Below are 27,942 nucleotides of genomic sequence, written 5' to 3' on the forward strand. Positions count from 1 at the left end.
CAAACCATAGTCTCACCTTTGTAGCCTACTGGTAAGAGTGAGTCTCCTGTCAAGGCCATGCAATACTTACTAGAGTCATTTACCTTCAAAAGATTCATTGTGAACTCAATGAATAGATACCTTCTCTTGCATTTGACTTTATTTTCACTTATTTGTCTTATGCCCACAATATCCCAATCCTAATTTGTCATAGACTCTGTACCACTTTCATAGATGTACAATATTATAGTTCACACAGTGAATGTTTTCCTCAACACACTAATATAGGCAACTGGTTGTATGAAGTGATCACTTACAACATCCCACAGTGAGCCACCTGACTCTTGCAACCCATAATTAAATTTGGAAAGTGGTCTGGGTCCACAGTTTACCTTGGGCAGTTTTCCTCTCTTTAGGAAAAATGTCATAGGAATCCGGCCTGAGTTTTGTGGCAGAAATTCTTTGATTTCAATAGTATCATCAGACAGAAAGTAGTTCAGGATGAGTTCTCTACGGTCTCCAAAGAATGAGGCTGTATCATCCCACAGGCCTAAGAAACGCAAAACTTTCCTATCGTACAGAAGGAACTTCTTCAGGTTATCAAGGGGCTCATAAGGTCGTAAAGGTTCCACATGTTCTAATATCTGTCAATGACAAAAAGACAAAAAAATAGTTATTTCTGTTTGTTGGAGATTGTTTTCATAATCACTTTTGGGATGTAAACAACTCAAAACATAAAGATATATTTTCTAAGGTCAAGACTGTAACTTAGTAGCAGAGTACATCTTACATATGTGGGATTCTAGGTTCAATCCCTGGTCTCACAGAGATACAGAGACCTTTTCCATATATCATATGCATATAAAATATGTTTATTATTAAAATACAGATATTTTCATTTTCATTTTAGCATTATTTTAATATACTTCTGTAATTTTTTAGAACCTAGCTTTCTGCTCACCTAAAACTCTTGTTTAAAAGAAAATAAAACTAAGGCTAGAGATAGCTCAATGAGCTAGCTCATCACACTTTGCCTGCAGGAAGCCTCAGTTTGATCTCCAGTACCACACAGCCTCTAAGTATGCCAGGAGTAAGCCATTGATAACTACTGGGTATAGCCCTATCCATTGCCTCAGGCTCAAGTTAAACTGAAAACCTTAATTTGGATAGAAATTGCAATGAATCTATGTAGTATTTACACAAGATAGTCATTTTGATAATACTGATTCTTCCAATTCATGAGCATGGAATGCTTTTTCATTCCCTCAATTATTCTTCATTTCTTTCTCAAGTGTTCTGAAGTTTTTGTGGTATATAGGTCTCTCACCTCTCTTATTAGGTTGATTCCTAGGGACTGCATAATTTTGGACACTATTTTAAATGCGACAGACTCTTTGTTCTATTTCTCCTTTGAACTGTTATTCATATAAAGGAATGCAAGCTACCTTTGTGTATTGACACTATAGCTGACCACTTTGATGCATTCATTGCTTAATTATTTCTAGAATTATTTTGTGGAATAATTTTGTGGAATCTAGAATTATTTTGTCATCTGCAAATAGAGATAATTTGACTTCCTCCTTTCCAATTTGGATTCCTTTGATTTCCTTTTCTTGCTTGATTGTTATTGCTAGGCCTTCTAATACTATGTCTAATAAAGTGGAGACAATGTACATGCTTACCTAGTGCCTTACTTTAGTGGAAAAGCTTTCAGATTTTCACCATTAAGAATAATGTTGTCTATGGGCTTTATATAGATAGCTGTTACTGTCTTGAGGAAGATTCCTTCCATACCTATTTTGCTGAAGGTTTTAATCATGAATAAATGTTGTATCTTGTTCAAATGCTTTGTCTATTAATTGATATGGTTTTTTAATATTATCTTTATTTAAGCACCTTGATCACAAACATGATTGCAGTTGGATTTCAGTAATAAAAAGAATATTCCCCCTTCACCAGTGAAACATTCCTATCACCAATGTCCGCAATCAACCTCCTCCTCCCATCCCCCGCCTAGATTTGAGACAGGCATTCTACTTCTCTCACTCATTGACACTGTCAACATAGTTGTCAATGTAGTTATTTATCTAATTGCACTCACCATTCTTTGTGGTGAGCTTCATATTGTGAACCATTCCTTTTAAACCTCATCTCTATGGTCTCTGGGCATTATTAAAATAATGTACTTAATTTTTCTTAAAACCCATAGATGAGTGAGACTATTCTGTGTCTATCTTCTCTACCTCTTATTTCACTCAGCATAATAGATTCCATGTACATCCATGGTTAGCAAAATTTCATGATTTCATTCTTTTCTGATGAATGCATAATATTACATTGTGTATATGTACCACTGTTTCTTTAGTTATTCATCTGTTGAAGGGCATCTTGGTTATATGCAGAATCTGGCTATCGTAAATAGTGCTGCAATGAATATAGGTGTGAGGAAGGTACTTTTGTATTGTGTTTTTGTGTCCCTAGGGTATATACCTAAGAGGGGTATAACTGGATCATATGGCAGTTCAATTTCCAGTTTTGTGAGGAATCTTCACATTGTTTTCCAAAAAAGGCTAGACCATATGGCATTCCCACCAGCAGTGAATAAGAGTTCCTTTCTCTCCACATCCTGCACAGCACCGATTTTTCTTATACCTTGTGATGTGTGTCAGTCTCTGTTGCATGCGATAGTACCTCATTGTTGCTTTGATTTGCATCTCCCTAATGATTAATGATGTGAAACATTGTTTAATGTGCCTTTTGGCCATTTGTATTTCTTCTTTGAGGAAGAAATGCAAAATGGAGCAAGGAAAGCCTTTTCAACATGTGGCATTGGGATACCTGCTCAGACACATGCAAAAAAAGTAAATTTGGACCTCCCTCTAACACCACGCATGAAGCTTAAATCCAAATGGATTAAAGACCTTACTATCAGGAAACTACGCCAGTCCAGTGGGGCCCGACTGTGAAAAATTGTGAGTGCTGCCTGTGTGTGTCTGTCTACTGTCCTGTCGCATGAACCTCTTGGGAGGGCGCTGAAAAGAGGCTCAAGAAAACTCACTCTCCCAGAGGCCCATTCTAGGGTGGGAATGCCAAGGAAATGCTCCATACGTGAAAACCGGCTATAAGCAGTACTTTGCAGAAGCCAGGTCCCCTGTTTGTGACGTCAGGCTGGGAAAATCTACGAAACTACGCCTGCCCAGTGGGGCCCGACTGTGAAAAATTGTGAGTGCTGCCTGTGTGTGTCTGTCTACTGTCCTGTTGCGTGAACCTCTTGGGAGTGGGCCGAAAAGAGGCTCCAGAAGAACACTTAGCTCCGCTTGGCTATGCGGCCATGTGCTCTTTCTAAGGAAAGAACACCATCGCAACAAGAAGAAAAAATCACAATAAGAACTGTGCTGGATCACTGAAGCCCAGCATTTCTCTCCGGACTGTCTTCTCTGCTGCGTGCTCGGGCCTAAGATTTGATCCTGTGTGAGGCTTCATCCACGGAGGACTCCCCTCACTTGGAGGAAAGTAGACCCATCCAGAAAGGGTGGAGCAAGAGGAGTGTGGCTGCCTACATCACTTAGCCAATGAATACCACCACAACACGTAGAAAAACCCACAATACAAGTGTGACAATGGGGAAACAACGCAGGACAGCATCAGACATAGAAAATGAAGATGACAATTCTGATGACCAGATAATGATCAACCAACTAATCAACCTCTCAGATAAGGACTTTAGACTAGCAATATGGAAGATGCTCAAAGAACTCAAAGAAACCATGGATTGAGTTGAACAGAACACTAATAAGAACCAAGAACATATGAAGACAGAAATCACAAAACTCCAAACTGAGATAACATGTCAACTAACAAGCCTGAAAAACTCAGTAAACGAAGTGAATGACAAAATGGATGAGGTCTGGGACAGGGTATCAGAAGCTGAGAATAGACTTGGTGCTATGGAAGATGAGATACATAACAATTCCATACAGCGGGAGAGATTGGAAAAAAATTAAAGCAAATGAACAGACAGTGGAAAAATTAGTCAAAGAATGGGAACAGATGAAAATAGAAGTCTATGATAAGCTCAACAGAAACAACTTAAGAATCATTGGAGTCCCAGAGACCCAGGAAGAAAATTTCCAGGAAGTCAAGAACATCATTAAAGAGAAACTTCGAGAGCTAAAGAATATATGTGATCAAATCCTGCAGGCTCGAAGAGTACCAACCAAAAGAGACCACAGAAAACAATACCCCAAGACATCCCACAGATAGAGACAGAATTCTGAAAACAGCAAGATAAAAAAGGGAAATTACATTCAAGGGAGCATCCGTGAGATTTACAGCAGACCTGTCACCAGAAACACTCAAGGCCAGAAAGCAGTGGTGGGATATTGTGACAAGACTGAATGAAATGAATGCTTCACCTAGAATACTATACCCAGCAAAACTCACTTTAAGGCTTCACGGAGGAATACATGGTTTCACAGACAAAAACAGCTCAGAAACTTTACAGACTCAAAACCAGTCTTAAGAGAAAAACTGAAAAACCTAATTTAAGACAAGACTAACCAAAAGACACACCAAATTTCTATATAAAGATGGCATTAAATCCCAGGACAATTCTTTCTCTCAACATCAATGGACTAAGTGCACCAGTTAAGAGACACAGAGTGGTTAACTGGATCAAAAAACTCAATCCGATCTTCTGCTGCCTACAAGAAACGCACTGAATAGTGAGAACAAACATAGAATCAAAATAAAAGGCTGGAGAAAAATTATCCAAGCAAACAACAACCATAAAAAAGCTGGAGTGGCCATACTAATATCAGCTAAAGCAAACTTTATACTCAGGAAGGTTGTAAGGGACAAAGATAGACAATTTATATTAATCAAGGGGTATGTAGAACAGGAAGAAATAACTCTCCTAAACACATATGTACCGAATGAGGGGCCAGCAAAATATTTAATACAACTGTTGACAAATCTGAAAAATAATATCAATAAAAACACAATCATTGTGGAGGACCTCAACACAGCTTTGTCAACACTGGATAGGTCAACCAGATTGAAACACAACAAGAATATACTAGACCTGAGGAGAGAATTGGAAGAAAGAGGCCTAGTGGATATATATAGGACACTCCATCCCCAGAAACCTGGATACACATTCTTCTCCAACGTACATGGGACATTCTCCAGGGTAGACTACATGATGGCACATAAAACATACCTCCATAATATCAAGAGGATAGAAATATTGCAGGCTACCTTCGCTGACCGCAAAGCTCTGGAATTATTTGTGAATTTCAAAGGGACACAGAAGAAAAACTTTAACACCTGGAAGTTAAATAGCCTCATACTGAATAACCAGTGGGTCCCAGATGAAATCAAGGAGGAATTCAAAAGGTTCCTGTAAACAAATGAAAATAAAGACACACACTGTCAGAACTTATGGGACACAGCAAAAGCAGTACTGAGAGGAAAATTTATAGCTTTGCAGGCACACATCAGGAAGGAAGAAGGAGCTTTCCTGAGTAGCTTAATGACACAGATAATAAAACTAGAAAGTGCTCAACAGAAGGACCCAAAAATAGGGAGACAGAAGGAAATAACAAAGCTGAGAGCAGAAATCAACAAAGTGGAAACCCAAAAAACAATCCGAAAGATCAATGAAAGCTAAAGTTGGTTCTTCGAAAAAATAAACAAGATTGATAGACCACTGGCAAAACTAACAAAGAAAGAGAGAGAGAAACTTGATAATTCGTATTAGGAGTGAAAAAGGAGAGATCACTACTGATATGACAGAGATTCAAAGGGTAATCAGAAACTACTTTGAGAAACTCTACGCCACTAAAAATGAGAACCTGGAAGAAATGGATAAATTCTTGGATTCTTATAATCTTCCACTGTTGAAGGAAAAGGATGTAGCATATCTAAACACCCCCATCACCATTGATGAAATTAAAACGGTAATCAAATGTCTGCCCAAAAACAAAAGCCCAGGCCCAGATGGATTCACTAATGAATTCTTTCAAACTTTCCAAGAGGAACTACTACCAATCCTGGCAGGACTCTTTCATGAAATTGAACAAACGGAAACACTTCCAAATAGCTTTTATAAAGCCAAATCACCTTGATACCTAAACCAGACAGAGATGCTTCCAAAAAAGAAAATTACAGACCAATATCGCTGATGAATGCAGATGCAAAGATCCTCAACAAAATCCTGGGAAATAGGATTCAATGCCTCATTAAGGAAATTATCCACTACGATCAAGTAGGTTTCATCCCAGGAATGTAAGGATGGTTTAACATACATAAATCGATCAACATAATACACAACATCAACAACAAGAAAAATAAAAACCACATGACCATATCAATAGATGCAGAGAAAGTATTTGATAAGGTCCAACACCCATTCTTGATCAAAAGTCTCAGCAAGATGGGAATGGAAGGAACCTTTCTCAACATAGTTAAGGTCATCTACCATAAGCCAGTGGGGCAAATATTATCCTCAATGAAGAAAAACTAAAAGCCTTCCCTCTAAATTCTGGCACAAGACACCAATAGTAATAAGGAAGAAATGGACATTAAGAAAACAACCCCATTCACAATAGTGCCACACAAACTCAAATATCTTGGAATCAACTTAACTAAAAGTGTGAAGGACCTATACAAAGAAAACTATAAAACTCTGCTCCAAGAAATAAGAGGACATGCAGAAATGCAAACACATACCTTGCTCATGGATTGGCAGGATCGACATCATTAAAATGGCAATACTTGATTACTCAGGAAACGTTCCCCAGACATACAATCACCTAATTTTTGATAAAGGAGCAAGAAATCCTAAATGGAGCAAAGAAAGCCTCTTCAACAAGTGGTGTTGGCACAACTGACTAGCCACTTGCAAAAAATTGAACTTAGATCCCCAGCTAACATCATGTATGAAGGTAAAATCCAAATGGATTAAAGACCTGTATACCAGACCCGAAATAATAAGATATATAGAACAACACGTAGGCAAAACACTCCAGGACATTGAGACTACAGGCATATTCAAGGAGGAAACTGTACTCTCCAAGCAAGTGAAAGCAGAGATAAACAGATGGGAATATATTAAGCTGAGAAGCTTCTGCACCTCAAAGGAAATAGTGCCCAGGATACAAGAGCCACTAACTGAGTGGGAGAAACTATTCACCCAATACCCATCAGATAAGGGGCTAATCTCCAAAATATACAAGGCACTGACAGAACTTTACAAGAAAACATCATCTAATCCCATCAAAAATGGGGAGAAAAAATGAACAGGCACTTTGACAAACAAGAAATACAAATGGCCAAAAGACACATGAAAAAATGCTCCATATCACTAATCATCAGGGAGATGCAAATCAAAACAATGATGAGGTACCACAGAGAATGGCACACATCACAAAGAATGAGAACAAGCAGTGTTGGCAGGGATGTGGAGAGAAAGGAACTCTTATCCACTGCTGGTGGGAATGCTGTCTAGTTCAACGTTTATGGAAAGCGATATGGAGATTCCTCCAAAAACTGGAAATTGAGCTCCCAAATGATCCAGCTATACCACTCCTAGGAATATACCCTAGGAACACAAATATATAATACAAAAACTCCTTCCTTACACCTATATTCATTGCAGCATTATTTTCCATAGCAAGACTCTGGAAACAACCAAGATGCCCTTCAACAGACGAATGGCTAAAGAAACCGTGATACATATACACAATGGAATATTATGCAGCCTTCAGGAGAGATGAAGTCATGAAAATTTCCTATACATGGATGTACACGGAATCTATTATGCTGAGTAAAATAAGTCAGAGAGAGAGAAAAATGCAGAATGGTCTCACTCATCTATGGGTTTTAAGAAAAATGAAAGACATTCTTGCAATAATAATTTTCAGACACAAAAGAGAAAAGAGCTGGAAGTTCCAGCTCACCCCAGGAAGCTCACCACAAAGAGTGATGAGTTTAGTTAGAGAAATAACTACATTTTGAACTGTCCTAATAATGAGAATGTATGAGGGAAATGGAAAGCCTGTCTAGAGTACAGGTGGGGGTATGATGGGGAGAGGGAGATTTGGGACATTGGTGATGGGAATGTTGCAGTGGTAATGGGTGGTGTTCTTTACATGACTGAAACCCAAACACAATCATGTATGTAATTAAGGTGTTTAAATAAAATATAAAAAAAGACCTTACTATCATACCTGGAACCTTAAGATATATAAAAGAAGATATAGGTAAAATACTCCATGAAATTGCAACTAAATGTATCTTCTAGGAGAATACACCACTCTTCAAAAACTTGAAAGCAGAGGGCCGGAGCGATAGTGCAGTGGTAGGGTATTTGCCTTGCTGGCTGGCCCAGGAAAGACCTCGGTTCGATCCCAGGCATCCCTTTTGGTACCCCAAACCAGGATCAATTCACGAGCACAGAGCCAGGAGTAATCCCTGAGTGTCACGGGGTGTGGCCCCCAAAAAGAAGTGGAAGCAGAGATAAAAATAAATGGGATTAATAATAAATAAATAAATAAATAGAAGGTACCAACAGAACTTAACAAGAAAAAAGCATTCAATTCCATCAAAACTGGGGTGAATAATGGACAGATACTTCTTCAAAGAAGAAATACAAATAGCCAAAAGGCACATGAAAATATGTTCCACATTACTAATCATTAGAGAGATGCAAAGAAAATAACAATGAGGTACTATTTCATGCCACAGAAACTGTATACATCACAAAGAACAAGAACAATCAATGCTGGAGTCTTGCATTACATAATTAAGGATGGAGCTGGATGGCGGTGGATGGCGATGGATTTCTTTCTGCCACCCCAGGCCACATGGCTTTGCAACTCCATCCAGCCGGCGAGTCCCAGGCCCAGGTGAAGCGCGAAATCACTCACTCACAGGCAGGCTTCAGGAAGCATTAACTTTATTCATGCCCTATCCACCACATGTGTGTGGCCTACTCATAACCTTTCAAGCATTCAGCCATTCTTGGCTAGCCCTGCGTCTTAACTCACTTCAGCCATCTTCAGGGCCAAAGGAAACGGCCAAAAGGGCCGAATTCCCTCGGTCCCAGCCTTATCTACCTTTTCCAAAACTCCTCCCAGGAATGGGAGGTCTTGCAGGTAAGGTCACACCTATTATCCAGTTCCCAAGACCCCTCCCAGAAATGGGTGGGTCTCAGGTACACCACACTGGAGGAGATGTGGGAAGAAACAAACTCTCCTTCACTGTTGTTGGGAAAGCTGTCTAGTACAGCCTTTATGAAAAACAATATGGAGATTTCCTCAAAAAACTGTAAATTGAGCTCCTGTATGATCCAGCTATACCATTCCTAGGGATATACCCTCAAAACCAAAACAAAGCAAAACAAAACAAAAATGCTCTCTGCATGCCTATGTTCATTGTAGCGCTATTTACAATAGCCAGAATCTGGAAACAACCGAGATATCCAACTACAGATGAGTGACTAAAGAAACAGTGATACATATACACAATGTAATATATGCACCTGTCAGGGAAAAAATGAAGTCAGTAAATTTTCCTATACATGGATGGACATGGAAACTATCATGCTGAGTGAAATGAGTCAGAGGGAAAGAGATAGAAACAGAATAGTCTCACTCATCTGTGAGACTTAAGAAAAATAAAATATAGTATGGTAATAATACACAGAGACAATAGAGATGAAGTTTTAAGGGACCAGCCCATGATATGAAGCTTAGCACAAAGATTGCTGAGGGCAGTTAGAGAAATAACTATACCAACAACTATCATCATAATGGTAGTGAGTTAGACAGGCAGGTAGGTTGTGGAGGAGGAAGATAGGGGGCACTGATGTTTGGAAGGTTGCACTGGTGAAGTGGTGGTGTACATTTTTATGATTGAAACCCAACTACAAACATGTTTGTAATCATGGTGATTATATAAATATTTTAATTAGAAAATAATAAATAGATAAAAATAAAAATTCTGGGAAAAACTTATGTTGGTAGGGATGTGATGATAAAATAACTCTCATCTACTGCTGCTGGGATGCTGCGTGTTCCAAGCCTTATGGAAAACAGTATGGAGAGCTCTCAATAAACTAAATTATGTGGTGCCATATGCCCCAGCAATTCCACTTTTCGGTATCTATCCTAGGATAGAAAGACATTCATCCAAAATGATATATATGCACACCACTATTCATTGCACATTCTGTATAATATCTAAGAGAGGGAATCAATCTAGATGTCCACAGATGAGTGAATCATGAAGATGTGGGATATAAATACAATGGAAAACTACATAGTAATAAGAAATAATGCAATCATGCAATTTACTGCAACATGGGTGGAATTGAAAAATATTATGTGGGCCCAGAGAGATAGCACAGCGGCATTTGCCTTGCAAGCAGCCGATTCAGGACCCAAGGTGGTTGGTTCGAATCCCGGTGTCCCATATGGTCCCCCGTGCCTGCCAGGAGCTATTTCTGAGCAGACAGCCAGGAGTAACCCCTGAGTAATGCCGGGTGTGGCCCAAACACAAAAGAAAAAAAAAACGGAAAAAAAAAGAAAAATATTATGTTAAATGAAGTAAGCCAAAATAAGAATGGCAAATACAGAATGAATCTTTTATATATGGTATTTAGAATAACTGAATAAAGAAAATGTAGTGGCTTAAATTTGGATGGTCTCAAATACCCTTGGTCCCAGAGTATAGTGAGAAGGAAAGAAACTTGGTGGAGGAGAAGAAACACAAATAGGAAAGGATTGGGATCAGGACCCAATTGATTTCAGGTCCATTGGTGGTGTTAAAAAAGGGCAGAAATGGGCCCGGAGAGATAGCACAGTGGTGTTTGCCTTGCAAGCAGCCTATCCAGGACCAAAGGTGGTTGGTTTGAGTCCCGGTGTCCCATATGGTCCCCCGTGCCTGCCAGGAGCTATTTCTGAGCAGATAGCCAGGAGTAACCCCTGAGTAACGCCAGGTGTGACCCAAAAAAAAAAGGGCAGAAATAGGGGCCAGAGAGACAGAATGGAGGTAGGGCATTTCCGTTGCATGCAGAAGGACAGTGGATCGAATCCAGGCATCCCATATGGTCCCCAAGACTGCCAAGAGCGATTTCTGAGTATAGAGCCAGGAGTAGCCCCTGAGCGCTGCTGGGTGTGACCCACCCCCCAATAAAAAGGCAGAAATAAATATCTAAGCCAAAGTCAACACAATGAAATCCAGATACCCAAACTTTAACAATCAAAACTTTAAAAAAGCCTGTTAAAACTTATAATGGGCAGGCTGAGGGACAGGGTGTGGTGGTATGGGATGCATTCTGGGAATATTGGTGGAGGGAAGTCGACATTGGTGGTGGGATTGTCCCTGATACATTGTATGTCTGAAATCCAACTATGAAGACCCTTGTTTTTTTGTTTTTTTGTTCTTTTTTTTTGGTTTTTCGGGCCACACCCGTTAGATGCTGAGGGGTTACTCCTGGCTACGCGCTCAGAAATTGCCCCTGGCTTGGGGGGACCATATGGGACGCCGGGGGATCGAACCGTGGTTCTTTCCTTGGCTAGCGCTTGTAAGGCAGACACCTTACCTCTAGCGCCACCTCACCGGCCCCTGAAGACCCTTGTAAATAATGGCTACAATATAAAAACAATGAGAAAGAAAAAAATGAGTTTGGGTCATTTAATAATTCCAAGAGAAAACAAAAGAAAACCTGAGAAAACTAAAGTATAATGATGGAAATTACAACACTAAAACATAAATTACAAGAGATTAGAAAAGGGGACAAGGTTCCTTTGTAGGGTGACAGAAATTTTCATGATTTTCATATTGGTTACTAAGCTGTAATTCATTCTCACAACTTGATGATCTAAATATTTGAAATTTATGTAACCAGAACTGTATCAATTATATCTCAACCAAATAGCTCTCTTTTCACTGAAAATTACTATGCACATACCTGTCTTACTCTATAGATTTTTATGAAGATAAAGAATATAAAGAAAAAGCATGTTTCCATGTTTTTATTTTCCTTATAAATTTTAAGAGGCCATTAAAACAATAGCAGAACAGAGGATAACCCAATTAACACAGGCTCTAACACTAGTCTCTGTCCTCTACACAGAACCACTAGTTAGTTTTTATGTTATAACTCATATTTACTTGTTCTCATTTCTGTTTTGAAGAGATTGTCCAAAGCCTCTGATATAGTCAAATGGAATGGTACATGAAGAAAGTTCATATTGGCAAAGGAGATGAAACTCAGTTTATTTGTAAATTTATTTTCAATCTTATGTGTAAATTCTCAGAATTTTATATTTGTGCAGGTTAGCTTGGTACAGACTCAGCCCAAGGCTGACAAGAGGGCTTTCAGAGGCTCTTCAGTCTTATTCTGGATATTTAAAATGAAATTATTTAATTGTTACTTTCACTGAGAAATATTTCCTTAGAATTATAAAGTTTCTTCCCAGATATGAATTGTTTTTTATCTACTTTGGGAGACCTTTCAGTTTAAGTTAAATTGCTCAATTTTACCTTAATATTTCAATGTATCAAACACAGGGTAAATATAGTAAAGTGAATATAAAAGCCTCAGATCAAATTCCTAATTTGCCACAGATTTCTATATTTATTTAAGGTATTTGTCACAGAGGGAATAAATGTTAAAAAATGACTCTTCCAATCTGAAAGCAAATTATGTAAAATATTTCTGAGCTCTTTTTGATATTTATTCTTGGTTCTAGCACAAGAATTTTTATTTTAAAGCTATAAAATTGCACAATATCCTATGTGTTGCATATAATGCATAATCATTGACAGTCACTGTCATATACTACTGTTACCGAATAAATGCAGCCCTAGGTAAAGAGTAGTAAGTCATAGGGATCTGTTTATTTTAGGTTCTCTCCAATGGTTCTAAAACTTTTACATTTGTCTAGAATCCTTTTGAGGATGGTTGGAAAAATAAAAATGAAATCAAGCTCACATGGTCAGTCAGCATATGACTAAAGTTTTGATAATAACTTGTCTAGGAAATGCAAATAAAATGACAATGAGATATCATATTGCAGCAGTTGAAATAACATATATATATTAAAAAAAGATCAGAAATAACAGTTCTGGCAGGAATATAGTGAAAAGGGAATCTGCATCCACAGAAGGGAAGATACTCTGATTCATCCTGTATGAAAAACATTATTAATACTTCTGAGAAAAAAATGGAACTTCCATTTTACCAAGCAATCCCACTTCTTGGCTTCTATCCCTAAGACACAAAGATATTCATTTGAAAAGATACATGTATAACTATGTTCATAATAACACTTGGACAACAGAGTATACAGATGAATTAACAAGTTTCTGTATAGTGTATGCACACAATAGGATATTATTTAGTTATAAATAAGATTATATATAATCTTTCAGTTCATTGCAACTTGGATGGAACTGGAGGGTATAATGTTAAATTGATAATTTAGAGGAGAGGAATACATACCAGATGATTGCACTCAGCTGAGATAGAGAAACAAAACAAGGGAACAGATATAATGGAGCAATGACACACACAACCTTAGATTACAAAACTCAAAATAATAAGTACTGGTAAGGGGGAAAGAGAATGACGAGGTGAACTAGAGGTTACACAGGGACAGTGGTGGAGGGTTTTAGGCACTGTGGCAGTGGTGAAGTGCAGAAACTTTAAGCATAAATATTAAAAAATGGTAATACAAATACAATCAAGTTACAGTAACTATAATAAAATAAATGTTAAAAATAAAGCCAAAGCATATATTAAGTTGCATAATAATACATACAGGTGTAATATCAAGGGTATCTAATTTAAAATATTCCAAGATCAAATATATGTATATATATTTCTCAATGTTTTTTATGTACATAACATTAAAGAAGCATTCTGCTGAGGTAGTAGACATGAATAAATTATTTCACATGCAGTTTCTAACAAGAGATTAAAGGAGACTTTGGTTTGATAATTTGTCATTTTATTTAAGAAAATGAATTATAATTTTAGGAGAAAAATTATATAAAATATATCTATAAGATAAAAAGAAGAACACAAGTATACCTATGTGGGAAAATGGTTGATTGCAAAAGGCATAATATAAATTTATTGGATGATAGGTATAGTCTATATTTGAGTATGTATTATCAAAAGATGTATTTGTTTGGGCCGGAGAGGTGGCACTAGAGGTAAGGTATCTGCCTTGCAAGCGCTAGCCAAGGAAGGACCGCGGTTCGATTCTCCCAGCATCCCATATGGTCCCCTAAGCCAGGGGCAATTTCTGAGCGCTTAGCCAGGAGTAACCCCTGAGCATCAAACGGGTGTGGCCCGAAAAACCAAGAAAAAAAGATGTATTTGTTAAGATCCACTCACTTAACTCCTTTGTGGGGGCGGAGCTTGAGGCCATACCTGATTTACTGAAAGCTTACTTTTGGCTGTTCTCAAGAAATCATTCCTGGTGGTACTCAGAGTATCATATGTGGTACTATGGATTGGCCACATGCAAAGTGGGTGACCTATATTCTGTGCTATTGCTCTGGCACATATTCATTTAATACTTAATTTCGGTGTATATTATTATATGCAATAAGATTTCAATATAAAGAAAAAGAAAAACAAATTAAAATAATGAAAATCAGGGTAGGATCAGGGATGTGGCTCTGCTGGAGCACATGCTTTACATGCGTCAGACCCTGATTTCTATCTACAGCATGGCAAAATGAACCAACAGAATAGTAATATTTGGGTCATAGATATGGCTCAGCTATAAATCATTTTCATCTTTGTATATATGATCCCCAGCAAGAAGAGAACATAGAAAAAAGGAAGAATAGGAAATAAAAAGGAACACGAAAGTATAGAAAAAGGAAGAAAATAAGGAGAAGAAAATGGAGAAAATAAAACAGAAAGTAATAAAAAGGAATAGGAAGGGATATAAGAGAATAAGGAGGAGAAAATGGAGAAAGAAAGAATAAGAGGAGACAAAATATAGAGGAGAGAGTAATAAAATGAAGAGGAGTATAAAAAGAAGTGGAAGAGGAAGAAAAAGAAGAGGAGGAGTCAGAGGAGGAATAAGAATATTAGGGTAATAGGTAAAAGATTTGGTTTAAGTCCCGGCAAGAAGACTGACAAGTTATGTAACATTCTACATGTCGTTTCTTTCTGGGCAGTCAATGTCCTCTGTAAAACATTATTTGGTCATTAAGAACAAAGCTTTAGAAAGAATAAATAATACTTTTAACATGGATTCTTCTCTTTCCCACTCAACTTAAGTCAGACTTTGAAGAGAAATAACATTTCATACTAAGGGCCAGAATTATGTCTCTCCTCACTCCTTAAGAACATCTCTACATTGGATACTACAATAAAAGGTGCTAATAGTCTTGAGGAAGAAGGAAACAAGTATTCTCCTAATTTGCTTCAGGAAATAGGTAGTAGCAATGATTTTCAGAGTTCAGCAATCAAAATGGGTAAATACAATCCAGTTAAGTTTAGAAGCTCAACTTTTATTCCATCCCTATTTATAAAAGCCAACTGTGTGTTTTTAGTTTTAGACATTGTCCCATATGGGCCACTCACTGAAGATACCTCTAGCCCGAAGTGATATATTCTCCATGGGGTGAAGGTAATGAGGTAGACATTCCTGACTCAAGGCCAACACCTAGCCTCCCTTCTCCCACCCCCCATGGGGCACAGAGAAGATTAATACAACGCTGGTGACTCTGGCCCCAAAAATTCATTCACAACTGCATTGAGAGTAACAATGCCTTTACTGCATCTCAGATGGTGTTCTCATGGCCATAGCAACTTACCTCTCTGCGCATCTTTGTATAAGGATCATATGGACGCTTTTTCGGTGGATTTAATTTGATTCCTATTTTCTTCAAAAAGTTTTTTGTAAATTCATCACAGTCATAAATTTTGAAAGTCCGGCCATAAAAGGTAATGTCTATGCCAATATTGAAATCATGCACAGTGTAACACTGATCATCATTAGGAGCAGGAAGAGCAATCCGATGACGACGGATGAAAATTCCTATGGTTGTGAAACAAAATACAATTAATTCATTCCACAGCTAGCAAGGCAGAGAAAAATTCTAATGCCTTCTCACAAGAGGGAAGTAGGAATAGAATTGGTTACCATTGCATGTTTAAAATCAAAGTGTGACAGAGAGTGTTGACAAGTCTTCATTCCAGAATTCAATAATTTTCAGCAAGGCCAGTTTTGAAGGTTTCCGAAGCAATACTGGGGAACTATCTGAATAAACCATAAAGATGAGGGCAGAGGGAAGATGATCTAATGTGCCCAGCACTGCAATCTCTAGTGTCATGCAAATGTGCAAGCATCGCAGCCAGTATGTGACCTCTAAGTGCACAACAACAATGGGTGTACAACTCCTGTTGCACTGAAATCAGGCATGTAACCTCCCTGAAAAGTATCTATGGCAACAATAAAAGAAAGGGGGAAAACAGAGGGCATTCACAAAATTAGCTACTTCCATCCAATCACCCTCATTAAATAAGGGTTAGCCATAACTTCATGGGGATTTTTTTGTTTTTAATATTTTTATTCAATCACCATGAAACACACAGTTACAAAGCTTTTGATTGTGGAATTTCAGTCACACAATGTTCCATCAGCTATCCATTTATCAGTGCTAGCCAAGGTTTACTATGTCTCACATTTTCTATTTCCAACTCCACATAAACACTCATTTTTCTTCTTGAAAATCGGATTCAAAATCTGTAGCTATACCCCCCAAATAGTTGCTAATCACTGGAGGTAAAAGAGTTTCCTGTGTCCAGTACAGCAACTGCTGAACCCTGTTGTCAAATTTTATTTAGGGCTTACGGTTTTATCCTACTTGCAAGCTAACAAGTTATTTGGTCACAATTTTATGGATGTTAGTAGAAGATATGGGGTACTTCAGTTAGAGACAAAGGCAGTTTATTCCTTCAGCAATAATAAAACAGTGTGTGTGGAAGGGGGTTGGCATCAGTTTCCTGAGTTCCAATTTCTGCAAGTTGGTATAACAAAAGCCAAGTCAGCCTTTCACATACAATGAAACTATAATCCCTGATAGGAAACCTGAGTTTAGAGACCCTAACTATTTTATAATGAACAGTAAGCATTTCTGCTTTCTGGCCTCAGGTGGGGAAAATATCTTTATCACTAGACAATAAATATGTTCTAGAGGTAGATGCAGCTAAGTCTATACTTTGCTCTTTGTCACCAAAGCTATTTGTTATAAAAGCATGGCCCATCATAATTTAGAGTTTTACAGTAATGAAGGGATCCATGTATACAACATTTCAGTATCAGACTCACCACCATAGTTTATCATTTCCCTTCAAACTTTTTTTTCAGGGTCCCCTCTTATCCTTTGTCACTCCTTCACCTCACCAATCTCATAACACCCCCCAAATCACCATTCTCACCACTCGCCTCCATCTCACTGTCCTGGTAATATCCATTCTGTAGACTAGATCTTAGATTCTCTTGTGTTGGGTCATTTATTGTTCCCATACCTTTGTTTTTTAATATCCCACATATTAGAGAGATTATTCTCTACCCATCCCTCTTCTTCTGGCTGTCTTCACTAACATATACAAACATCCTTGAAGAGACAGTCTAGAACAATGAGCAGTCTGGAATCCTACCTAGAAGATCTACATAAATGCAGAACACTATAGAAATTGCCTCCCAAGTGTAAATGGCCTGAGAAATTTCTCTAAGAAAAATGAGAAAAGGAATAAAGGCAAGCAAATGAAGGGGCTGAGCAGGTAGGGATCACTGGGAACCTTATATTTCAAGAAAAATCAACTTACGTAAGCTCTGAATGTAGATACTTTAAATGTAAAAGAAATCTTCATAATTTCTATAGTACTTAACATGGTACCATATATCAAAGCCTATAAATACTTATAAATTATTCTTTATTTATTAAGGAACAATTAATGAAAATCTATGTGCCAGGAAATACATTGAGCTTTGTTTTATTATTCTAAAATCATCTTTTGACTCTGTTGAGAAAAAATTAACTGAAATCATTTTTATCTTCTTTTCTTTGCAGCACTTTGTAATTACTTGGTATATTAAATTAAACTAATAAAACTATATTTAGAACTGGCCCATAATATTTTTAAAATGTGTTACATAAAATATATAATTTACTGCAGAAAATTATATTTCAATTATCCCTTAATTCTTGCAACTAAAAAGAGTATGCACTTATATAATTGTTCAAGATTAGACATTTAAAACAAATTGCATACTAAAACATTTATAAAAGGATGGCATTTCGGGTATTTTAAGGACCCATTATAAATACCTTTAAAATATATTGTGACAGTTTTTAAAATATATTAGACTTATTCAACAGCCAGAATTTTCTACATAAATTACATCTATCTTGTAGCTGTATATCATTATAAAATTTTAAATAAGCAAGTTAGTGCAATTTCTGTTTGGTAATATTTTGGATGAAAATCTATTTTTCTCAGTAGGAAGAACCATACCTGTCATCGTCACCCCTAGGATATGCTTTCATATATATTCTCATTTAACATTTGACAATCTCATGCAGCAGATAATGCATAATATATAAATATTCCATTTTGTGACAAGAAAACAAAACCATGGAAAAGGATGGATGTGCCCAGAATCATGTTGAACCTGGGCATTCAAACACTAACTAAATTGTGCTATACTCCCAATTTGTACTTAAGTGTGTCTAGTGGTATTACAGCTACAACTACATAAGTAAAAGAAGGAATGGAGTATCATAGGCAAAGCAAGACAGAAATGAGTGGAAGAGCTACAGATCACCATGAAAATGAAAGATGGAGCTGTTTTTCCAAAGATAAGTTTCTCTTTCATTTTGTGGGCTATACCTACCAGTGATCAGGTCTAATTTAGGCACTGCACTCAAGGGTTCACTATTTGCAGGATTGGGAGACCATTTGGGATACCACAAACTGAAGCCCAATAGGTCACATACAAGGCAAGTATCCTAATCACTATGAGTCCACCCTCAAGAATAGACTCTCTCTTACCTAAGGACAGATTTCTAGAGAAAGACTGCTTACTAGCTGCAATCATTGGCTCCTCCTACATCTATACTACTAGAAAACCTGTCCTTTTTCCTTTAAGGGACTGCATATCACAGATCCTCCAAAAGGATCTCACTTGTTGATTTCCAGGAAAACACAAGAATTTTTTTGTGGTTACTAGCCACCGACTTTTAATGTAGTAACAAAATATGAATAATAATAAGTCCATATTAATCAGAAAACTAATCTTTGAAATGTACAGTTGCACACAAAATCCTTCAATGTTAGATCTCTTAAATCTGCAATTTAAGAGATCCAAGATATTTCAAATGGATCCTTTAGGGACTGAGATTTTTACTTAATGGTATTTATGTGTTCAGTTTTCAAAACAAATATCAGAAACCATACTATGTGAATTTTGTTCTGGAATACCAAAATTATGGGAAGGATGGTATATCTCTGAAATATGTTAAACAGTACCAAACTTTGGCAAAGTATATAAAGAAAAATAATATTATTGAGTAGAAGAAACAATAAAAGTAGCAGATCTGCCCTCTTAATAATTTGAACATTTAACTTCTTATCCATCTTATATAAAGACAATTTAGGCAGACATTCAGGTATCAGGTGTCCACTTTTACGCTCTTGTCTTCATATCTCATATCTGTTTTTCTTTTCTTTTTCTTTCTTTTTTTTTTGAGGGGGGGCTTACTCAGCTGTGCTCAGGGCATAATCCTGGCTGTAATCAGAGATCAATTTGACAGGACTCAAGAAACCATATGGTGAGGCCAAAACTGAACACAGGTTGACAGCATGCAAATCTATAGTATCTCTCTAGTCTTGTTTTTTCTTTTGAGAGGCACTGCTAACTCATTTCATTCTACAAGCTTTACTTTTCTAATACTTTACTGTGATTTTGACCAAAAATGATGACATATCCACTTATATTTTATGTGCTTTCCTTTAATTCATTTGGGACATTATACATATCACTAAAATCAATTTTTGTTTTCCCAATGGCCTCTTCTACAGTTCCCTTCAGGAACATTAATTTGACCAAACTTCAGATACACCAAATTTGGGGGGGTTAATATCACCATGGTTTTTAGGAGAGAGAGCAGGCACTTTCCCCTTCTTTTGCAAAGCCTGGCAGCTGTAATCATGCCTGCAAATGCATACACTATGTTCAAACAGGGTCAGCTTTATGGACTCACTCTTTTCAAAGGAGATATCAAAGGAGATATAAACCAGAGACACCATTTCAATACCTCAGTCCCAGCAGCTCTGGGAAGAGAGTGAGTGCAGAACCAGGGAACATACAGAAAAAACCTGACCTAGCCAGGAAAGGTACAAGAAGGAACATTTGGATGACACCATCACTGTGCTCTGCCACCGCTGGGCTATTCATGCACACTCCGGTCATAATGTGTCTGCCCTACAAACCCTGCTGACACTTAAGACTACACCAGATAGTCCTAGGAAGAGCAGACCCAATTCTTTTCTCCCTTTGAAAATATATATCCCCCCAAACCTAACTAACTAGACTCTAACATCTCTACCATACTTGGGTAAACACATGCACCCAGAGAAAATAAACCCCAAAATAAACCTACCTCAACCACCTCCTACACAACCCAAACGAACCATTTAAAAAAAACAAGCCTGAAAATCCAGTACCCTAACCCACACCATGAAAAGAACAATGGGTAAACTAAGGAAGACATCAGCAGCTGGGGATATAGAGAGAAATCCTAATAGATTCCCAAGTCCTCCATAATGTATGAACTTTATAAATGAGGACATAAAATCTGCATTTAATGTCCTAGCAATGGAATTCAAAGAATCGCTAACTAAAAAAAATAAGAAATATTGAGATGAACAGTTCATCCAAATCAGAGGAGAACTCTATCAGAAAATGAGAGCGTCCATACAAATGAAACTGAGGAAACTAAAAAAAAAAAACATGCTAGCGAGCCACAATAGCAGAATTACACACATAAAGAATTGCATAGATGAACTTGAGGACAAAATACAAGCCAGCAACAACAAAGAAGTCAACAAAGAAATAATATACAAAGCATTGGAAGATAAAGTGAAGTACTTAATGGACAAAGACAAAAGAAATAACTTATGAATTATAGGAATACCAGAAGGGAAGGAAAAAGGGATAGGGGAAGAACAAGTAGTGATGAAATACTAGCAGAAAATTTTCCAACACTCTGGAAAGAGACATCTGTAGAAATCCAGTACGCAAAAAGAGTTCTCAATGAAATAGATCCTAATAGACCAACACCAAGACATATAGTAATCTGAATGGCTAAAAACAAAGAGAAAGATAAATTATTTAAAGCAATAAGGGAGAAAAAGACCTCAAGTACAAAGGAAGGAACATAAGAATCAAACCGGCTCTCCCGTTTGAAACGATTCAAGCAAAACCGACAGTGAAATGACAAATTTAAACTACTGAATGAAAGAAATTTCCAACCTAGAGGCCATACCCAGCAAAACTCTCATTCATATGGGAAGAAAACTAAAAACATTCTCAGATCAAAATAACTCAAATATTTGCGCTAACCTAACCCTCTCTAAAGAAACTATTCAGTGATAAATTACACAATTCAAACACCCAATTATAATAACAACAAGCCTACTCACTACAATGATACAACAGCTCTCTCTGTCATTAAACTCCTTAAATGTCAATGGACTAAACTCCCCCATCAAAAGACACATAGTAGAGGGTTGGATTAGAAACAAAAACAGGTTTTCTGCTGCCTGCAAGAAACACACAAAAACATACTGGATACACACAGGCTTAGAATAAAAAATGGAAATTAATTATTTAAGCCAATAGAAAACAAATAATGGGGCCGTGAGGTGGCACTAGAGGTAAGGTGTCTGCCTTGCCAGCACTAGCCAAGGAAGGACCATGATTTGATCCCCCGGCGTCCCATATGGTCCCCCCAAGCCAGGGCAATTTCTGAGTGCTTAGCCAGAAGTAACCCCTGAGCGTCAAACGGGTGTGGCCCAAAAACCAAAAAAAAAAAAAAAGAAAAAGAAAAAGAAAAAGAAAACAAATAAAAGCAGGGACTGCCATTCTTATAACAGACCAAATTGCATTCAACCTCAAGAAAGTGGTCAGAGACAAAGAGAGGCACTACTTATTGATCAGGGGAACAATAGATCAAGAAGTTCTAACTCTGAAGGCATTTGCTCACAAACCTGGAGAAACATATGGAAGAAAATGTGATAGTAGTAGATTTCAATATTACACTATCCCCACTAGACAGATACACTAGGCAGAAAACTAGCAAAGATATGAGCCCTAAATGAGAAACTAGAACAAAGACTAATGGAATTATATATGGCCCTCCACCCCCAGTGCAGAATATACATTCTTCTCAAGTGCACATAAAACCTTCTCTAGAATAGACCATGACTTAGGATACAAATCTAACTTGCTCAAAGTCACAAACATAAGGATTATTAGAATCACCCTATCAGATCACCATGCAACAGAGATCAAGATTGACTGTAAAAAGAAGCTGTGGAGAAAATCCAACACTGGAGATTAAACAACATGCTGCTCAACAACAGCTGGATCAAAGAGGAAATCAAGGAAGAAACAAAAAGATTCCTTGAGACAAATGATAATGAGAAGACAAACTGTCAAAATCTGTGGGACACAGCAGAAGCAGTAATTAGGGGGAAACTCATAGCAATACAGGCCTATGTAAGGAAAGAGGAAAATGACAAAATCAACAGTTGAAAGGGACACCTTAAGGATCTGGAAAAACAGCAGCAAAGAAATTCAAACACAATCAGAAGACAAGAAATAATAAAAACCAGAGCAGAAATAAACAACACAGAAACTAAGAAAACAGTACAAAAAAATCAATGAGACCAGGAGTTGGTTTTTCAAAAGAAAAAGAAAATAAACAAGATAAACAAACCAGTGGCAAGACTCACCAAAAAAAGAGAAAACACCAGATAAATAGGATCACAAATGAAAGGGGAGAGATTACAACAGAACCCCCCCAAAATTCAAGACATCATGAGTACTTTTATTATGAACAACTGTACTCAGGTTAGAGAACCCAGAGGAAACCAAAAGATTTCTGGAAGAATATCATCCTCCAAGACTTGATAAGGAGAACTTAGAAAGCCTAAGTAGGCCAATCACATCTAAGGAAATTGAAATAGTAATTAAGAAACTCCTGAAGAACAAAAGTACAGGTCCATATAGTTTTACAGGTGAATTCTATCAAACATTCTGAAAAGAATTACTACTATATATCCACAAGCTCTTCTAAAACACTGAAAAGACAGGAACCCTTCCTAACTCCTTTTATGAGACTAATATCACAATCATTCCCAAAGATGGCAAAGACACAGTCAAGAAAGAAAACTACAGAGCAATCTCATTAATGAACATAGATGCAAAAATCCCCAACAAATCTCAGCAAACCGAATCTAACAACATGTCAAAAAGATTACACACCATGACCAACTGGATTTCATCCCAGGGATACAAGGATGGTTTAACATATGCAAATCAGTTAACATCATACATCACATCAACAAGAAAAACAAAAATCACATGACTATATAAATTGATGCAGAGGTGTTCAACAAAATCCAACACCCATTCATGATGAAAACACTCAGCAAAATAGGGCTGGAAGGAATCTTCCTCAAGATAGTTACAGGTATCTATAAAAAGCCCACAGCCAGCATTATCTTAATAGTGTAAAGCTGAAAGCATTTCCACTAAAGTCGGGAACTAGGTAAGGTTGTCCACTGTCATTGATCTTATTCAACATAGTTTTAGAAGTCCTAGCAATAGCAATCAGAAAAGAGAAGGGAATCAAAGGAATTCAAAATAAAAAAGAGGAACTCAAACTATCTCTTTTTGCAGATGATATGATGATATACATTGAAAACCCTAAGGAGTCCACAGAAACTCCTATAAACAATTAAAACTCCTAGAAACTCCTAGAAACAATTAACCAATACAGCAAAGTGGCCAGCTACAAAGTCAATACATAAAAGACACTAGTGTTCCTCTATACAAATAATAAAGTAGAGGATAAAGACATTAAGGAGTCAATTCCACTTAAAATAGTATCCCAAAATATCAAGTAACTAGAAATTAACTTTACGAGAGAAGTGAAGAACCTATACCATGAAAACTTAAAACACTTCAGAAAGATATTGAAGTGGAAGAACATCCCATGTTCATGGGTAGGTAGAATCAACATTATCAAAATGGCTATCTTACATAAACTTCTATGCAGATTCAATGCAATCCCTATCCAAATTCAGACATCATTTTTTAAAGACTTAGATCAATTATAAAACTCATATGTAACCACAAAAGACTCAGGTTAGTCAAATCCATACTGAAAAACAAAAAGCTGGGTGGTATCTCTTTACCTAATCTGAAGCTTTATTATAAAGCCATAGTGATCAAAATAGCATGGTACTGGAACAAAGACAGAGTCTCAGACCATAGAATATCAAGGGATATACCCCAAAATATACGGTCAACTAATATTTGACACAGTATTGAACTTGAAATGGAACAAAGACAGTTTTTTCAACAAATGGTGTTGGAACAACTGGATAACCACCTGTAAGAAAATAAAGACTGATCCATACCTCACTCCTTACACACAAATGTCAACTCAAAATAGATTAACGACCTTGAAATCAGACCCAAATCTATAAATTTCATTGAGGAAAAAATATGCAGAACATTTCAATACCTATATGTCAAAAAAGTCTTTGATGATAGAATGCCAATGACAAGAATTTTAGCATCGAACCTAAATAAATGGGACTACATCAAACTAAAATGTTTCACATGTTGAAAGAAACTGGTTTTGAACATGTTTGCAACCATGGTGCTTAAAGAAAGAAATTATTATCAGAATTAAGGTTCCAAACTCTTAGTTATATCTTAGTTTAATTATGTTTAAGTTCATTTTAGTAATTCTGCGGACCTATACCATAGGTATAGTCTAGGGAGCCATGTTTGTTGGTGAATATAACTGGCATTATCATGTCTACTAAATTTGTGTCCTTAAAATACTAAGGAAATGAGAGTTATCTTTTTTCTCTTATGTCACTATTATTCCTTCAAAAAGGATTCTAGCTTTCTTGTAAAGACAGAAACATAATGTCTTGAATTTAAAACTCATGTTACTAAACAGTTCAGGGTGAGGAGATGATGGGAATGGAGTGAAAAGGCAGACTAGCAGTGACATAAGAGAGAGGTAGAAGATCTTGGGCACTTTAGTAGAGGTGGGATGCCATAACTTTATATATAAAAATCATGAGATTTAAGTCTTGTAATCATACTATCTAGGCAAAAACAGGAAGAAAGGAAAGAACTAATAAATGATGAAATGAACGAATGAAGGCAGAAAAAAAATCTTGTAATTGGCTGCTATGTAGATAGAATCAGAGGATACCATACTGAGTAAAATCAGAGAGGTAAGCTACACATATAGAATGATCTCTCTCACATGTGGAACATAAAGAAACATATCAAAGAAATAAAAAGACCAATGCTAATAGACTTTAGTGTAAGCCTACAGAACACAGTCGGCTAAAGGGGTATATAGGAGGTGACTGACCTAGGGTCACTGTAGAAAAAGTGACACTGATACCTGATAGTGGATGTACTTTTAGAGCATCAAATGTCTAAAAATTACTATAAACAGTATTATACACATATAAAATATGAGAAGTTTTAAAGTTATATAAATATTCATGGATTATTTCTTATACATTAAAGGTTTTTTTGAGGGGTTGGCCACACCCAGTGACGCTCAGGGGATACTCTTGGCTATGTGCTCAGAAATCGTTCCTGGCTTGGGGGACCATATGGGACGGCAGAGGATCAAACCATGGTTCTTCCTAGGCAAGCACATGCAAGGCAGATGCCTTACGGCTTGTGCCACGCTCCGGCCCCTACATTAAAGGGTTTTTGTAAATAAAAACAAAACTGGGATTATAGAATATATTATGAATGTTACTTTTTTTTCAGTTACTCTAATATATTTTAATAATAAACTAAAATTCTACATATCTAATCTTAATATAATATTGCTATATATCTGAAAACTTGATATATTAGGTTCTCTCAAATTATTTTGCTTAATTTTTCTTACACACTCTATACCTGCTCCCAAATACCTTCCAACTCTGCACCATCACTTTCCCAACTCCTTCTCCCATGCTTCTTTTAACTAACTAGTTATCCTCTTTCATTTTTAACTCTCAAAAAATTTTAGGTACCACTCAAATGCCTTCTTTACTTCTTTAATTATTTTTTATCTTGGAACCTTTAAAAATTCATTTGTGCCTCCCACATTGCATTAAAGATATTGTCTAGCACAACTCATTTCCTTCTTAACTGCCTTTTTCCATTTCTTTCTTCAAGAAGTTTTTGCTAAGAGCCACCATGTGCTAAGTATCTATCTCAACACACTGACATTCTTTTTACTCTCAACCTCTTCCCTAACCCATTAAGTGGCAATTCATTCCCTAATATCCAGATTTAGAAAATGTAAGATTTCTAGTTAAAATCGATTATAGGCCAATATATACTATAAATGTTATATATATAACTATACTAATAGGTACCATGGAAATGATAGAGAGAGAAATACAAAGCCTGTCTAAAGACAGGCAGGGGGTGGGGGAGGGGGAAATGTGGCTGTTTCGATCCTTGAATATATGGTTCCCTGACCACAACAAGAAGAGATCCCTAAGGACAAAGCCAGGAATAAGCCCTGGATACCACTGTGTATGGACTAAACCATCCCCAAAAAACTTTAAAAAATGACGACAAGCTAGAAAATGCACCTAAATAAAAGGTTAATCCATCCAGCTGTAGTAATTTCTAAATGATCAGTGCTACAAAAACACATGTACATCTAACCTTCCAGTTAACTTGAAAAAATATCAAAAGCCTATAGAAGTGACAGGATCATCATCAATGTTCAACACTGAAGCAGTCCTAAGTCACTCAAGAATTGAATGAATAAATCCTATAAATATTTATTATATATAAATATATAAGGCAAATATAAGGCAAAAAAGGAATCCCCAGATTCCCCCTTTCCAACCTGAGTTTTTGAGTAACAATCTCTCACATTTATATAAAATTATTTTCAAATAGATAATGCAATGACTCTTCTATTTGCTTTTAGAAACTGCCTATGTGAGACTTGAAATCAAGTGACCAAAGACATTGAAATTCTTGATCAAAGCCATGTCCATAGTCTTACAGAAGTAATATTTCACAATTATTAAAAATTTTATAACTTCAATTTCAATAAATTTTATAACTCAATAGAGACCACTGAACTCTAGGATTATGAGATTTTACTTAAAATTCATAATAACAGTTATATAATACAAGTCATTAATTCAGGTTCAGCATGTCCTATTATCTCCTGTTCATCATTTGTATAAATATGATGCCATGCAGAGAAAGTAATCCAAAAATTATCAAAGTTTAGTGAGGAGATCCCAGAATATTTAAGTCAAAACTTAAGGAAACACTTTTTTCTTGCTAGAGCAATATTACTACTTACCTAAATAAACACATAAGAAAAACAAATGTTCACAGAAATTAAAAGCTGTACTTTGTCTTTATGTCTTGAGTGTTTCTGTATACATTTTCTAATCCATATTGTCAATATTTAAAAATGTCATGCCAAGTTTACCTCTAACCCTCCCTGATGCCTGCTTCCTTCCTACCCATCCTCTTCTACCTATTTCTAGGGCAGGCATTTTACTTCATTCTCTTTCACTCTCTCTTTTCTTTACTTTTCTTGTTTTCGTTTATTTTCTTT

At 36.7% G+C, this 27,942-nt stretch overlaps 1 protein-coding gene across 1 annotated transcript in view; it reads right to left on the bottom strand.

Annotated features, from left to right (window-relative positions):
* EFHC2 (EF-hand domain containing 2) overlaps positions 1 to 27,942 on the bottom strand; it is a 208,358-nt gene that overhangs the window by 123,415 nt on the left and 57,001 nt on the right. The window contains exons 4-5 of the mRNA XM_049766899.1: positions 15,832 to 16,055; positions 372 to 623 (exon numbers count right to left, since the gene is read on the bottom strand). Of these exons, the coding sequence (XP_049622856.1) occupies positions 372 to 623; positions 15,832 to 16,055 (476 nt within the window). The remainder of the gene's footprint in view (positions 1 to 371; positions 624 to 15,831; positions 16,056 to 27,942) is intronic.

This window comes from Suncus etruscus, chromosome X (assembly GCF_024139225.1).
Source record: "Suncus etruscus isolate mSunEtr1 chromosome X, mSunEtr1.pri.cur, whole genome shotgun sequence".
Taxonomy (NCBI): Eukaryota; Metazoa; Chordata; class Mammalia; order Eulipotyphla; family Soricidae; genus Suncus; species Suncus etruscus.